The sequence below is a fragment of the Mirounga leonina genome, unplaced genomic scaffold (assembly GCF_011800145.1).
Source record: "Mirounga leonina isolate KUSES-001 unplaced genomic scaffold, KU_Mleo_1.0 Mir_174, whole genome shotgun sequence".
Lineage (NCBI taxonomy): Eukaryota > Metazoa > Chordata > Mammalia > Carnivora > Phocidae > Mirounga > Mirounga leonina.
Window position 1 is genome coordinate 73,302,043 of NW_023270451.1, and position 15,332 is coordinate 73,317,374.

General features: G+C 39.9%; 1 protein-coding gene and 1 pseudogene across 2 annotated transcripts in view; one reads left to right on the forward strand and one right to left on the reverse strand.

The window, feature by feature from the left end:
- NUP205 (nucleoporin 205) overlaps window positions 1–15,332 on the forward strand; it is an 81,520-nt gene that overhangs the window by 37,315 nt on the left and 28,873 nt on the right. For both annotated transcript variants that reach the window (XR_004682116.1, XM_035021171.1), the window contains exons 19-30: window positions 1,233–1,353; window positions 3,118–3,199; window positions 3,475–3,639; window positions 4,159–4,283; window positions 5,886–6,000; window positions 8,545–8,694; window positions 9,272–9,343; window positions 9,695–9,852; window positions 10,372–10,452; window positions 11,688–11,879; window positions 12,422–12,689; window positions 12,779–12,877. Coding sequence is in view for 1 of the 2 variants with exons in the window: in XM_035021171.1 (XP_034877062.1) it covers window positions 1,233–1,353; window positions 3,118–3,199; window positions 3,475–3,639; window positions 4,159–4,283; window positions 5,886–6,000; window positions 8,545–8,694; window positions 9,272–9,343; window positions 9,695–9,852; window positions 10,372–10,452; window positions 11,688–11,879; window positions 12,422–12,689; window positions 12,779–12,877 (1,628 nt within the window). In the remaining variant the exon portion in view is untranslated. The remainder of the gene's footprint in view (window positions 1–1,232; window positions 1,354–3,117; window positions 3,200–3,474; window positions 3,640–4,158; window positions 4,284–5,885; window positions 6,001–8,544; window positions 8,695–9,271; window positions 9,344–9,694; window positions 9,853–10,371; window positions 10,453–11,687; window positions 11,880–12,421; window positions 12,690–12,778; window positions 12,878–15,332) is intronic.
- LOC118021250 lies at window positions 7,393–7,932 on the reverse strand (annotated as a pseudogene).

The following is a 15,332-nucleotide window of genomic DNA, read 5'->3' on the forward strand; positions in this document are numbered from 1 at the left end:
TCTCCTGGAGTGGAACCCTCTTACACTGTTGGTGGGAATATAAACTGGTGCAGCCACTCAGGAAAACAGTTTGGAGGTTCCTCAAAAAGTTAAAAAATAGAGTTACCCTGTGACCCAGTAATTGAACTAGTAGGTATTTATCCAAAGGATACAAACACAGTGATTCGAAGGGGCACATATACCCCAATGTTTATAGCAGCAGTGTCCACAATAGCCAAACAAAGGAAGGAGCCCAGAAGTCCATTGACAGATGAATTTACAAAGAAGATGTGTGTGTATGTATATACACACACATGCACACGTGCCATGGAATATTACTCAGCCATCAAAAATAATGAAATCTTGCCATTTGCAACGCTGTGGATGGCACTAGAGGGTATTATTCTAAGCAAAATAAGTCAGTCAGAGAAAGACAAATATGATTTCACTCGTGGAATTTAAGAAACAAAACACATAACCTTAGGGGAAGGGAAGAAAAAATAAAATAAGATGAAAATTAAGAGGGAGGCAAACCACAAGAGATGCTGAACTCTAGGAAACAAACCGAGGGTTACTAGAGAGAGGGGTGGTGGGTGGGGAGAAGGGGTGACCGGGCGATGGGCAGTAAGGAGGGCACGTGATGGAATGTGCACTGGGTGTTCTATGCAACTGATGAATCACTAAATTCTACCTCTGAAACTAATTAAAAAAAAAAAAAAAAAAATATATATATATAGTTTGTCTCCTTCAGGGAAGCTGGAAGTTTGGCGGTTAGGGGCTAGGAAGGAAGCTTACCAGTGTGTGTACCCTAGCTTCCGGTGGCTTGCTTGGCAGTGTTTGGTGTTCTGTGACTTATAGAGGTGTCCCCTGCGTTGCCGCCTTCAGCTTCACATGGTGTTCTCCCTGTGTGTGTGCGTCTGTTCCAAATCCCCCCTTTCAATAAGGACAGCAGTCATTGGACCAGGCTGTCTATAATGACCTCACCTTAACTTGACTGACTGTGTCTGCAAAGACCCTATTTCCAAATAAGGTCACTGTGTGTCCTGATTGAGCACTGCGTGTTCAGATACCAACGACTGAATTTTGGAGGAATGCAATTCAACCCATAACAGACTGCATCTAGTTAGAACAGAAACCTTTGTCTCATTCACCCAAGAGTGCTGTATGGCCTGGTTCTAAATGTTCCTTGTAGAGAGGAGTGAAAAGCCAAAAGTTTTGTCACATTGTTCGTCAAATGTTTTTTTGTTTTAAAGATACCTCTATCATGGCAATACTAATCCGGAATTGGCTTTTGAAAGTGCCAAGATCCTCTGCTGTATCTCTTGCAATTCCAATATTCAGATAAAATTGGTTGGAGATTTCACACATGACCAGGTAACTGATTTTGGTGTTGTTATTTCTTCTGGTACTTTCTGAGTACGTATGGAAGTCACAGTGTCTGTGGAGGAATCTTACTCATGTTTATGAAAAAATTCTGTGAGAGTAAGTATATTTATATATGATGGTGAAGACCCGTCCATGTACTGGGCTGTGATCTGTTTTGAAGAGAACACCATCCACAGTGATGCTCCAGACGCTGTGGTGTGTGCCTGGCAGGCGGAGGGAAACTCTTGCCCCTCTGAGTACATTAAGGTGATGAGGTTTGTAAGTGTGGCTTCTGCTTGTGTTCTGCATCCTTTGTCTCACTCTGTCGGTCACTCTGACCGTAGTCTGAGCGAGCCTGTGCAATTCTGAATGTGTCTCACTGTTGAGTTGTCTACTGCTGTGGCTTTCTGGTGACTTCCATTTGTGTCACTTCATTTGATATTGCACTGTAGACAGTTTTCAGATGTTCTTCTATTAATCTAATTTATAATCTCTTTCTATTCTGAATAGCTCGGTTCTATGCTGAATAGCCACTATTGGGGTATCTGCTACTTTTTTCCCCTGCTCTTTATAGGCATTTTCCCCTTGTATCTTCATGTTAGAAATCACTGCTTTAGCTAGTTGAATTTTGTTGTGTACAGTGTTTTAAAAGAGGGACTCTTGGGGTGACAGGGTGGCTCAGTTGGTTGGGTGTCTGACTCTTGATTTTGGCTCAGGTCATGATGTCAGAGTCCAGAGATCAAGCCCCGTGTCAGGCTCCGCACTCAGTGGGGAGTCTGCTTGAAATTCTCTTTCTCCTTCTCCCTCTGTCCCTCCCCCCCGCTCGTGCTCTCCCTCTCTCAAATAAATAAAATCTTTAAAAAATAAAACAGAGACTCTTCTGGCATTTTAGATGGGACAGATCTTCATTCTGTGTCACTCTTCCTCATATTGCAAGACTCTTAGCATCCCTGGTGCCCTGCCAGTGTCTGTCAGTAGTAAACTCTAGTTGTGACAACTCAGAATGCCCCCACATGTTTCCAAGTGCCGTCTGGAGCAGCAGTGCCACCCAGGTTGAGAACCACGGTCTGATCTGGCTTTTGGATAAAACTACATGATAGAGAGGATTGTATTTTCATCAGAATCCTCCTTTGTTGGGCTGGCAATCAGTGTATCACCCACATATTGAAGTTCCATTAATTAATTGTAACAAAAAAACCCCACAAAAGCTACATGATAGGGGATGTGGAAAGTGAGGGTTCTCAGCTCACTCACATACATTTGAGTATGAATTATTATTACCAATTTTAATATCCTGCTAGGTTCCTCGAGGAGATGGGGTAGTGTCTAATCTCTCAGCCCAGCCCAGATACGTAAAACTGGTGATAAGCAATACATTTCTAAAGAGAGAGGATGAGAATTTTATTTTATATTTTAGTTAAGATCTCATAGCATTGGGTATACAATGAAGAGATCATGAGATGGCAATTTAATGTTATTTTTTTTTAAAACTGGTTTGATCCTTTGGGAAAGAAAATTAGGGAAGCAAGTTTTGAAACCAGTAACTTAAAAAATTTTTGTTTCTTTAATTATTTCTATAGAGAGCTAACTTATGGCAATTTAAGGAACTGAGTTTCCTATTAATTAAAAGCGAAACTGAAACCTAAGTACTTTAGAGATTTGCCTTTTTTCTTTGTAGACAAATGTTTATAATCCATAGCATATTTATCATAGTTTCTTTAATATTTAAGAAGCTTATAATTTGTCTTTTAAAAAATCTTTATATGACCCCAGAGTGTAAGTCAGAAGCTGATGGCTGGATTTGTGGAGTGTTTGGATAGTGAAGATACAGAAGAATTTGTACGTCTAGAAGAGGGTATGTCTTCTACTAACATGGACATTTTTTACTCTTTATAAATAATATAAAGAAAACTGTTAACTGTCTCTTGGTGATACAAGAGAAGTTTGAGAATTTGCTGGCACAAACACATAAGGGTTTCTGGAAACCTCTTAAATCTGCACTCTAATGGCTGATGAAGTGAACTTTAAGAGAATGTGGAGGTTTGGAATACAAGCTTTATGTATTTAAACTTGACTTATCTTGATTTGTTTATTGTTTTGTAATTTTGTTTTGTGGATTTCCACATTAAGGATCAGAACTTGAAAAGAAGCTAGCTGGAATCCGTCATGAAACAAGAATCCACATCTTGAATCTTCTTATCACCTCTCTGGAACGCAACCCACCCAACCTTGCTCTCTATCTCCTGGGCTTTGAACTGAAGAAACCTGTCAGTACCACAAACCTGCAAGATCCAGGTATAACCAGAAGACACATAGACATTGATTTCTTTTCGGTTTTATGTAGTTAAATGGTCATTCATTGAATTCTGGGCTCATGGGATAATTAACTGGAAGTGAGATGTTATATGGTTGGTAAGTCTTTAGAACTTAGATCAAGTCGACAAATTAAGCTTTGGAAAATTAGCATTTATTAATTTTCTGTGTCAGTATTTGAAAGTGTATTTACAGTGGAGCATATATTTATGGAATTTAATATTTCTTTTTATTTTATTTTATTTTATTTTTAAAGATTTTATTTATTTATTTGAGAGAGAGAGCACATAAGAGGGGGGAGGGTCAGAGGGAGAAGCAGACTCCCTGCCGAGCAGGGAGCCCGATGCGGGACTCGATCCAGGGACTCCAGGATCATGACCCGAGCCGAAGGCAGTCGCTTAACCAACTGAGCCACCCAGGCGCCCTGGAATTTAATAAAGGGATTTTAAAGTTTTTAATGCAGAAATTTGAAAAGCTGAACTTCTTTTTGGTCTCCCGTAGGAGTGTTAGGTTGCCCTCGGACGTGCCTTCATGCCATTTTAAACATCTTGGAGAAGGGAACTGAAGGGAGAACAGGCCCGGTGGCAGTGAGAGAATCTCCTCAACTCGCTGAACTATGTTACCAGGTACACAGAAGGCTGTATTTGATAGCACTTAGTAGAAGAAATTTAACTAGGTGCTTGAATATATCACAGGTACGGAAGTTTAACAGTAAGACTTGAGTTAAAATGAGTTCATTTGGTAGTTTGGCTGGTCTTTCATTTATAGATAAAATCCACGGAGCATAAACCCCAAGTTCCTATAGATCTACAGATCCTGTATGTCGCTCCTTTGACAAATGAGGGAAATTAGATTTTTGAGATGGATTTTGAGCTGGTAGTGTAGAAAGTGTCCAGTGGTGCTATTTCAAGTTGTCTCTTTTTGGTGAAGATAGTAGTGGATTTGGGTCAGAAGACCTCTGATTCTCATCTCTAACCCTTAACTAGCTAAATCAGCTTGGGTGGGGCACAAAACTTCTCTGAGTTTAATGTGTGCAGCGGCCTGTTGTGAGACTTAGCTGAGAATGTAGGACTGTGGGTGAGAGCGCGATTTAAGAACCATGTGACTCCAGCACTAGAGCTAAATGTAAGGTGGTGGAAAGTCAAATTAGTGCAAAGTTGAAACTGTACTGAGAGCTTCTGTTTTGCCTGTGTTCGCTTGTGATTATTTCTTGTCTTACTCATTTTGTGTGTGAAAAACTAGGCTTTGTAAGATGCAACTTGTTTCTCAATTTCAGCAGCACCCTTGATTCACATTTTCAGAATAAAAAAAGGCATCGTTGGCTTCTAGTGACCTGGAGCTTTTTCTTTATTATTCTCCCATTTTTCTTTTTGTAATCTGTTACAATTTTCTCCTGTCCTCTGGCTGTCCAAACAGCCCTTCACTGTAAGTCCTGTAAGGAAAGCCTGTAAGCTAGGTCTTCCTCAGAATCAAAATGAATTCTTCCTTAATGGGAGAACAAACTTGACATGCATTTTATTTATTTATTTACAAAATTATTTATTTGAGAGAGAGAATGAGAAAGAGAGTGAGAGGGGGGAGGGTCAGAGGGAGAAGCAGACTCCCCGCTGAGCAGGGATCCTGATGTGGGACTCGATCCTGGGACTCCAGGATCGTGATCTGAGCCGAAGGCAGTTGCTTAACCAACTGAGCCACCCAGGCGCCCTTGACGGGCATTTTAGCAGTACTTTAGAATTCGACGTATTCAGGTAGTAGTAGTTGATAAGCTTAATCATGGAGGCTAAAGGAGTTAGGCAGGTGAAGTTAGTGAAAGGAGCCAGATTTAAGACAGGAAGCTGGGGAGAGGGTGACGGCGGAGAGTCTGACAGACCGGAAAGCAGATGCGCTGCTACTCAGTACAATTTTTAGAAGTTACTTCGAGTAATTTGCTATTAATAATAGTTAAAATACTAAACTGTATGTATTAATATACTTAGGCTGACTTAAAGATTAGTTCTATAGTGATGTCATCAACACTCTCAATTATATTCCAATATGTTTTCTTGAGTTGGGGTACCAACAACTGCTTGTAACTGAGCATCTGTTTTATATGTGTGTTTATCCATTTTGCTTGAGTTATTGATGGGTCTTAGTTTCCATTTAGTAAACCTTGGGTCACCTTTTATCTTAAAATTTTTAACACAGAGAAAATGATTTGGGGATTTTCTTATTTCATTTGAACTCTTTAGGTGATATATCAGTTGTGTGCATGCTCTGACACATCCGGTCCTACTATGAGGTACTTGAGAACCAGCCAGGATTTCTTATTTTCTCAGTTGCAACATTTACCTTTTTCTAACAAAGGTAGGACGTTATTTTCCCACACTATTGTAACTAATTTGTAAAGTCCATGTTGAGTGATTTTATTTATACAACATTGGGGGGTAGCAGTTACAGTACTTGTGGAATTCTGCTTTCATTTTGTTACTTTGCTTCTTACTCTGGGTTGCTTTTGTAATTTCTTCTTGAGAAGCCTCACTGTTCTAGCTGTTGGCATTAAATTATTTAAAAATAGCTTGTCAAGGATAGAATTTGATTCTTATACTACCAAATAAAGATTTTAAATTGTGTTGAAGAGGTAAGAAAATATTTATGTATATGATTCTGGAAATTTAGATTTTTTGAGTGAAGGTGTTTAATAAATTAAAATCTCTTGTTTTACTTTTGTTTCTTATGTATATGTTGAAACCAATTCAGGTCTTGACATGAGAAATGGAAAACTAAGTACAGTGGAAACTATAGCTGAGTTTATTGACCTGACCACCACAATCCCAGGCTATGTTTTATAGGATTCTACTTTATATAATTTTCTTTTTGATCATTTTGTAACAATTTTCTGAATTCATATTATATCCAGACAGTTGTAGTCTGTGGAGTTTTTTTGAAGATTATTTTGTATCATCTTTATGTTTTGGGAAATGTAAGCCCACAGATTTCATAATAAATTTGGATTACTAGTAATTATCAGCTACTAATCTACTTTTTAGAGTGAGGGTGTGAGAAGCCCTTGGGAATTATTTAATGGCAAAAAATTTTTCACTTCATTTTCATAATGAGCATGTCTTATTTTTAGTCCTAAGATTTTGTTTATATAACAAGCTTTTTAAGAAACCCTCCTTTCTACCTAATCAGGAGGGAAAGTTAATGTCTTTTTTTTTTTTTTTTTTAAGATTTTATTTATTTGACAGAGAGAGACACAGCGAGAGAGGGAACACAAGCAGGGGGAGTGGGAGAGGGAGGAGCAGGCTTCCCGCTGAACAGGCAGCCCGATGCGGGGCTCGATCCCAGGACCCTGGGATCACGACCTGAGCCGAAGGCAGACGCTTAACGACTGAGCCACCCAGGCACCCCGAAAGTTAATGTCTTATCTATTACTGTATCTGTCTTTTTTTTTTTAAGATTTTATTTATTTATTTGAGACAGAGAGAATGAGAGAGAGCACATGAGAGTGGGGAGGGTCAGAGGGAGAAGCAGACTCCCTGCCGAGCAGGGAGCCCGATGCGGGACTCGATCCCGGGACTCCAGGATCCTGACCTGAGCCGAAGGCAGTCGCTTAACCAACTGAGCCACCCAGGCGCCCCACTGTATCTGTCTTCTAAAAATCCATCTGGTTTTGCTTATTGGCAGTAGAGCTGGTGGCAGTAGGAGTAGGAGTATTTGGTGTATTTTATGTTTGTACTGTTAGAATTTAGGACTTCAGATCAGGCCCATTAAGGATATTGGATTCACAAACTTCTGTAAGTGGTTCCCAATCCTAATTATAGGTTTCATTTTTGTTTTTGCTTCTGGAAAGGTTTTAGTTTGCACAGAGTGGGGAGGGGCGCGGTCCTTCTCAATGGCCGCTTTCCTCGTGGCTGCCAGGACATTGCGAAGTTCCTCTCATCTTCTTGGTGTTGGTGCGTTTCCGCACCGTTTTCTTGATGAACTTGAGAGCCCCCTGCCCTTGGAGACGTTAAGCAGCTCCACAGTGCACTGCTTTTGTGGAGTGAAGCCCCACACCTCTCAGATCATGTCCCGCATGAACTTGGTGTGCTTGGTGAGGCGCCCGTGGTGCCTGTGCCTCAGCTTTCTCGTGCTCTTGGTCACCTTGTGGCCCGCGGTGAGGCCCACAGCCGTAGGGTAGCGCAGGCCGTGGCGGTAGCTCTGGAGTGGCTGCTGTGGTGTAAAAACCAACCCTAGTTCTATGTTAAATCGGGTGTCCTTGATTATCTTCAGAGATATCGTAAAATCATGCATTGTGTATTTGTTTTAGGAAATAAAAGTCAAACTGTATGTTAGCTTTTTATTTTTTACAAGTTATATATTTGAGAATTTTTTTTTTTTAAGAAATTTCTTTTTTTTAAAGATTTTATTTATTTATTTGACAGAGAGAGAGAGAACACAAGTAGGCAGAGGGAGAGGGAGAAGCAGGCTCCCCGCAGAGCAGGGAGCCCGATGCGGGACTCGATCCCAGGACTCTGGGATCATGACCTGAGCCTAAGGCAGCTGCTTAACCGACTGAGCCACCCAGGCGCCCGAGAATTTTTTTTTAAGTATGAAGTTCCATATTAATGTCAAAATGGGACAGACTTAGATCTGTGTAAAATTATTCTGGTAATGGAAACTTGATTCTCTTTTGTTCTTCATTTGCTTTGGCTTATTTTTTATAGACATATACTTGTTTATTTTTTCTCTCTTAGCATCTGTTTTTGCTTTTTTAATTTTCTTAGAGTGATAAATTATGATGCCAGGTTTTGTAAGTTATTGACAATGTGACATGGGAAAATATCTGATGAGTTACGGAATTTAGGTCTGTTATGATTCTGTGTTACTACTCTGTGAAACTAAATTTCTGTATGTAACTTGCAGAGTATGAAATGTCTATGCTGAACCAGATGTCATGGCTAATGAAGACTGCCTCAATAGAACTAAGGGTAACTTCTTTGAATCGTCAACGGTCCCATACCCAGAGGCTCCTACACCTCTTACTGGATGACATGCCCGTGAAACCATACTCAGGTCAGTGTGTGCGTGTTGGCATTTGTTTTATTGTGCTGCTGACTGGTTTGTGTGAATGCAAGCACAACAGTCTTGTGCTTAGCGTGTGATTGTAGGCCAAACAAGTTCTCTCTGTCTTTAGAAGTTTTTTCCTTAAAACCAAAATTTTTAAATCATCCCATAATTGTCATTTTATTATTGTTTGAAGCATCCACATTCTGCTATATTCATATCCACAAATATTCAGTGGAGTTTGTCACACTGAGCCAGCATGACCCATGATATTTTAATGTGTATTATACATGCAAATTAAACATAAGCTTTTCTAATCATCTCATTGGCATGATTGGGTCCTGCCTCTTTGGGAGTTCTGATTATCCTCTTTACAGTTGTGAAGTGGATCTCCTAGGGATGGAAAGAATTAGATGAATGTTGTTGTTAAGTCCTCATCATCTTTGCATTTCAATTATCCATTTGTGGAGGGCTCTTTGACCTAGCAACAATGACCTAGAAAAAGAAATACCTTATGTTTGTTATTTCCAAATAAGTGTTACAAGTATGTTCTTTTCCTGATCTGTTATTATTGATGCTCTAACAGATGGTGAAGGAGGAATGGAAGATGAAAATAGGTCTGTCTCTGGGTTCCTTCACTTTGACACTGCGACAAAAGGTAAAGACCTTTGAATCTGTAATGACTTTATAGGTATATATTAAATTGCTTAAAATTTCAAGAGGTAATTATTACTCCTGTGCCTGCAAATTCTGAACTGGTATAGAAAAGCTATAGAAAGGATTATTTGCCATTCAGAAATAATTTTTTTGTAATTAGGATGAATGAATGGAAAAAATATTTTTGTAAACGGATATATTAGAAATAAAGTCAAATTTAGATTTCAACACAGTCTTCTGTTGCTGGACTTGCTTGACCATAGCACTGCCTTTGGGCATGAGCTGAGTACAGTGGTTTGCTTTTCTCCTCGCTATTCCAAGTACACCTGAACTACTTTTTATTTATTTCTAGTACGTCGAAAAATTCTAAGTATTCTTGACTCGATTGACTTCAGTCAGGAGATCCCTGAGCCTTTGCAGTTAGATTTCTTTGATCGGGCCCAGATCGAACAAGTTATTGCTAACTGTGAACACAGGAATTTACGGGGACAGACAGTCTGCAATGTCAAGGTGAGGATTGCTTTGAAGTGCGTGCAGTCTCAAGGGCTTCTGACTTCGAGGCATCGGACAAAATAGAACCACACACTTGTTTTCTGATAAGGATATTGGTTTATTGGGCTGTGTTTTCATTTTTCAAACAGCTGGGAAATGAAACTGAATAGGCCACACTAACTTTACCTCTTTAAAAGTTTCCCCATCACCTTCCTGAGAGCAGTCACGCTGCCCAGCTATGGAACGGTTTTAGCTATTTAACTCTCTACCGGGTAAATGGTAATGGCCTCACCAGTAGGAAGAAGATACCCAAGGCCATTTGCACCAACTGACCTGTTACCGAGGCTCTTTGGTACCACTTAGTAATGTGAGGGATACCTGAAGTTTGTGTCTAGAAGCTGGACAGTGCCACTTGAAGGTTATATGTAAAGGTATCCAAAACTTTTCCCTCTAGGGCAGTTTATAGTAATTGGTAGAGGTATTGTTCTGTCAGTGTCTGCAGTGGTCTGATTTTTCTCTCTTTTCTCAATTAAATAGCTTCTTCATAGGGTTCTTGTAGCTGAAGTAAATGCCCTTCAGGGTATGGCAGCCATAGGCCAGCGACCATTACTAATGGAGGTAAGCCCCATTGAGTGTATGTTAGTTTTAACCTTTTTAAACTACTTAACTGCCAGTTAGAAAACAAAACAGTAAATTGATTTGTAGCTGATTAATTAGTAAACTGCTTAAAATTAAACGTTAATGGAATCTTTCATTTAGACTTTAAAATTTTTATAAACTAAACTGAAGTTAATGTCTGGATGCCAGAAGAAATAAAATCTTTTTCTGCTATGCTAGTTAAGGATTTGCAACCTGTCCATATTGTGTATTAGACTTCCCTTGCTCTCTGTCAGTGAGGGAAGAGAGAGTCATTTGTCATCACAGGTGGGGAGTAATGGTAAGAGGTCAGGCAGGAAGAACCACATACATGGAGACACAGCTGGCTAGGCCAAAGCAAGAGGCAAAGAAATAAAAGATGTGTCAGGGAAACATGCCCTTGACCTTGAGTTTTAGGCAACTAGTGTTTGAGAGTAAGCGTAAGTAGACAATACAAAGAGAAAATGGGGTTAAAAAGCTCATTTCTACCCCTATCACCTCTGCTTATTGGCATGCATGTGGAAGGTTTCCAAAGTGTACTAAAAATGTATTCAGGGGTGCCTGGGTGGCTCAGTCGTTAAGCGTCTGCCTTCGGCTCAGGTCACGATCCCAGTGTCCTGGGATCAAGCCCCGCATCGGGCTGCCTGCTCAGCGGGAAGCCTGCTTCTCCCTCTCCCTCTCCCCCTGCTTGTGTTCCCTCTCTCACTGTGTCTCTCTCTGTCAAATAAATAAATAAAATCTTAAAAAAAAAAAAAATAAATAAAAATGTATTCAGATGTACAGAGTTAAAAATAGGACTCTGTTGGGGCTCCAGTCTGGCTCAGCTGGAGGAGCGTGCGACTCTTGATCTCAGGGTGGTGAGTTCGAGCCCCACATTGGGTGTAGAGATTACTAAAAAAGATAAATAAACTTTTATTTATTTTTAAAAGATTTTATTTATTTATTTGAGAGAGAGAGAGTGCCCTTGTGCACGAGTAGGGGGGAGGGGCAGAGGGAGAGGGAGAAGGGAAAGCAGACTCCCCTCTGAGCGGGGAGCTGGATGTGGGGCCTGATCGCAGGACCCCAAGATCATGACCTGAGCTGAAATCAGACGTTGTTAACCAACGGAGCCACCCAGACACCCCAATAAATAAACTTTAAAAGAAAATGGGACTGTATTAATAAAAGATATTATTTGCCCATGTGTTTACCTTGTGATTCAATTTCTGTGGCTTTAGGAAATCAGCACTATACTTCAGTATGTGGTAGGAAGAAACAAATTGCTGCAGTGTCTTCATGCAAAACGGCATGTGTTAGAGTCATGGAGACAGCTGGTAGAAATTATACTGACAGCTTGTCCCCAGGACCTCATTCAGGCAGAGGATCGACAACTGATTATTCGTGATATTTTACAAGATGTGCATGATAAGGTGACGTACTTCCTAGATGGCTTCCTGAACTTCCTTACTTCCTAATAACTTCCTATATTGCCTTTATTTGTATACCATTTAAACACAGTTTGCCACCATCCTTCCCCCCCCCCCCCTTTTATAGTAGGAATGAATAGAGCTGTGCACTGGCGGTGTTGAAGACTTTCCTTGAGAAAGGCTTCCGTACAGTTGTGGCTCTCAACCAGAGTACATACCGGAATTATCTAGGGAGCTTTTTAAAAACACACAGGGCTAGATCCCACCCTGGACATACTGGATGGGACACTGGTGGTGAGACCATTTATGTGAATTTACATTAAAATTCTCCCTAAGGAATTTTGATAGGAATCCCTTCTGGTTAAGAACACGTGTTACCAGCATCATGTTTCAATTTCTTTCTGTATATTAGCTTTTATTTGCTTTGAACAGTGCCATTCCATTCTTACATTCTTATGGTAGTTGGAAAGCTAAATGCATATAAAAGCCGTAATGACTGTAGCTGAAAGCGCAGTCTTCACTCCGATTTGTCTTTCTGCTTTAAGATCCTGGATGATGAAGCAGCGCAGGAGTTAATGCCGGTGGTGGCAGGTGCCGTGTTCACCCTGACTGCTCACCTAAGCCAGGCCGTTCGCACGGAACAGAAGCAACCACTAGTCTTGGGACCTGGAGAGACCCATTACGCTTTTATGCTTGAGAGTTCTTTCACGCCCCCTCCTCCAGCAGACAGCCCTGTGGTGGGTTTTGCTTCTATTGGAGATTCTTCGCTTCACATTATATTGAAGAAGCTCTTGGACTTCATTTTGAAGACAGGTCTTTTCATCTAAATTTCTTAAAATTACACCTTTTGTATTTGTTTTAACTTTAATTTGAAAAGGGACTTTTACTCTATGTCTCCATAGGTGGCGGATTCCAGCGAGTGAGGACACACCTGTATGGCTCTCTGTTGTATTACTTACAAATCGCCCAAAGACCAGACGAACCAGACACATTAGAAGCAGGTAGAACTAGACACATTCCTAATCTTTTCTGTTTTAGTGATTGGTTACTTTAAATTTAAAAAAGGCCCTTTTCCATCTTTTGGCTAAGCAAAGCTGTAACAAATTGTTGAGTCTTTATGGAATCATTAAAGCGCCTACTCTAAAGTCAAGGAAGAATGTTTAATTTTCTAAAATTAAGAAGATAGTACATGAGTACTGTAAAAACAAACACCCAGATACCACTCTAGCTTATATATATTTTTGACTCCCTCTGTTGTCTCTGGTCGCACTGAACAATATGCAATACTTAGCGTGTCCATGTCTTTCTTTCCTTTGCAGTATGTCACAGTGCATATCTAGTTGAATCTTTTTCTTTTTTTCTTTTTAAGATTATTTATTTATTTATTTGATAGAGAGAGAAAGCATAAACGGGGCGGGGGGAGTAGGAGAGGGAGAAGGAAGGCTCCCCACCGAGCTGGGAGCCCGATGCAGGGCTCGATCCCAGGACCCTGGGATCATGACCTGAGCTGAAGGCAGACGCTTAACCGACTGAACCACCCAGGCGCCCCTAGTTGAATCTTTTCAGATGACTCTTGTTCCATAATATGGAAACATTTATTTCCCCACTTGCATTATTCATAGGCACTCCCATTATTTCCAATTTTTTGCTGTCAGGAAAGTGCTGCATCAATACTCTTTTATATGCCTGTGTATTTTTCAAGAAGAATCCTTCATGGCAAAATTTCCATGTGAAAGAGTATGCACGTTTTTATTGTAGTAGATTCTACCGGATGGCATCCTACCAGTTTGAAGTCTCGTCAGTAGTGTACATGTGTCTTTTTGTACTAATGTGAGGTTTTTCTTGGATAAATCCCAAGAAGTAGAATTTCTTGGTCAAAGGTAATACCTATTTAAAAATATTGATAAATCCACTTTCTAAAATATAATTAGCATTTTTAGTTAGGAGTAATAACCTGGACTCTTTGGTCTCTGGATATGAAAAATATTTTTAACCATCCAGCAGATGAGTATATAATACGCTACACCAGAGGTTATTCTGCTATTTAAGAACTTGTCGTAAGTACCTTTTGGTAATGGACTCCTGGTCCCCTTCTGAGAACCTTTATAAGTATTTGCTATTTTGTACACAAATTTTTAAAAACCACTCTGTATGTAAGACCCAGATCATCTCATATTATTCTTTCCTGGCTATATATTTTTACATATCTTTCTTAGAAGGTAATAATAGCCAAATGATATATTTATAGAAATGCCCTACCCACTTAAAAAATGCACAAAAATATTTTTAAAGTCATTAAATAATAGTTCAGAGAAGCTTTTTAAACAGGTAAGAGCTTTTATAAAGAGAGATAGTAATGGGGATTCCACTCCCTGCTCCTCCCACCTCCCCCATTTTTCTCTTGTCTAAAATTTTTGTTAACATTCTATTTAGTGGAACTATGGCAAAATCACCACATAACTACTAGGTGGCGCGCCACAACATGCTTTTTATAAGGCATCATTATCAAGATGTGATAAAGTAGTAGGACCACGTGGGGCCCCTGGGTGGCTCAGTCGGTTAAGTGTCTGCCTTCGGCTCAGGTCATGATCCCAGGGTTCTGGGTTCAAGCCCCGCATCGGGCTCCCTGCTCAGCGGGGAGCCTGCTTTTCTCTCTCTCCCACTCCCTGCTGTCTCTCTCTCTGTCAAATGAATAAAAAAAAAAAAAAAAGTAATAGGACCACAAAAGAAAATTCTCCTTTGTTTTTATTTTCAAATGATCTGTTTTCAGAGTAATTTCATCCCTTAATTAGTTTTTTTTACCACTTAATTGCTGCTTATTTTGACTTATTTTAAATAGCAAATTTATTCCCTAGATACTAGTGTTTTTAAGTTTCAAATTAGACATATTAAATTCAGAGTGGTTCAGCCGGTTGAGCATCCGACTCTCGATCTTAGCTCAGGTCTTGATCTCAGGGTCTTCATTTCAAGTCCCACATTGGGCTCCACACTGAGCATGGAGCCTACTTAAAAAAAAAAAATTAAATTCAATAAATATTTATTGAGGGCCTTTTTGTATGTGTATATTTTGACTCTGTACTTACTTTCTATTTTGTTTTAAAACAGAAACTGAATTTTTAAAGTCTATATACTTATTTTTCCATACCACTTTTACTTTATTTATTTACTGTTTAAAGAGTTTATTTTAGAGAGAGAGCACATGCAAGCAGCAGGAGGGGCAGAGGGAGAGAGAGAATCTCAAGCAGGCTCTGCACTGAGCATGGAACCCAACATGGGGCTTGATCTCAAGACCCTGAGATCATGACCTGAGCTGAAACCCAAGAGTTGGACGCTTAACCGACTGAGCCACTCAAACGCCCCTACTTTATTTTTAACATAATTATATATACTGAATACTAGGCAGCTATTTTCCCTGTTTTGTTTAAAAGGAATCTGACTTACAGAGACTAAATGACT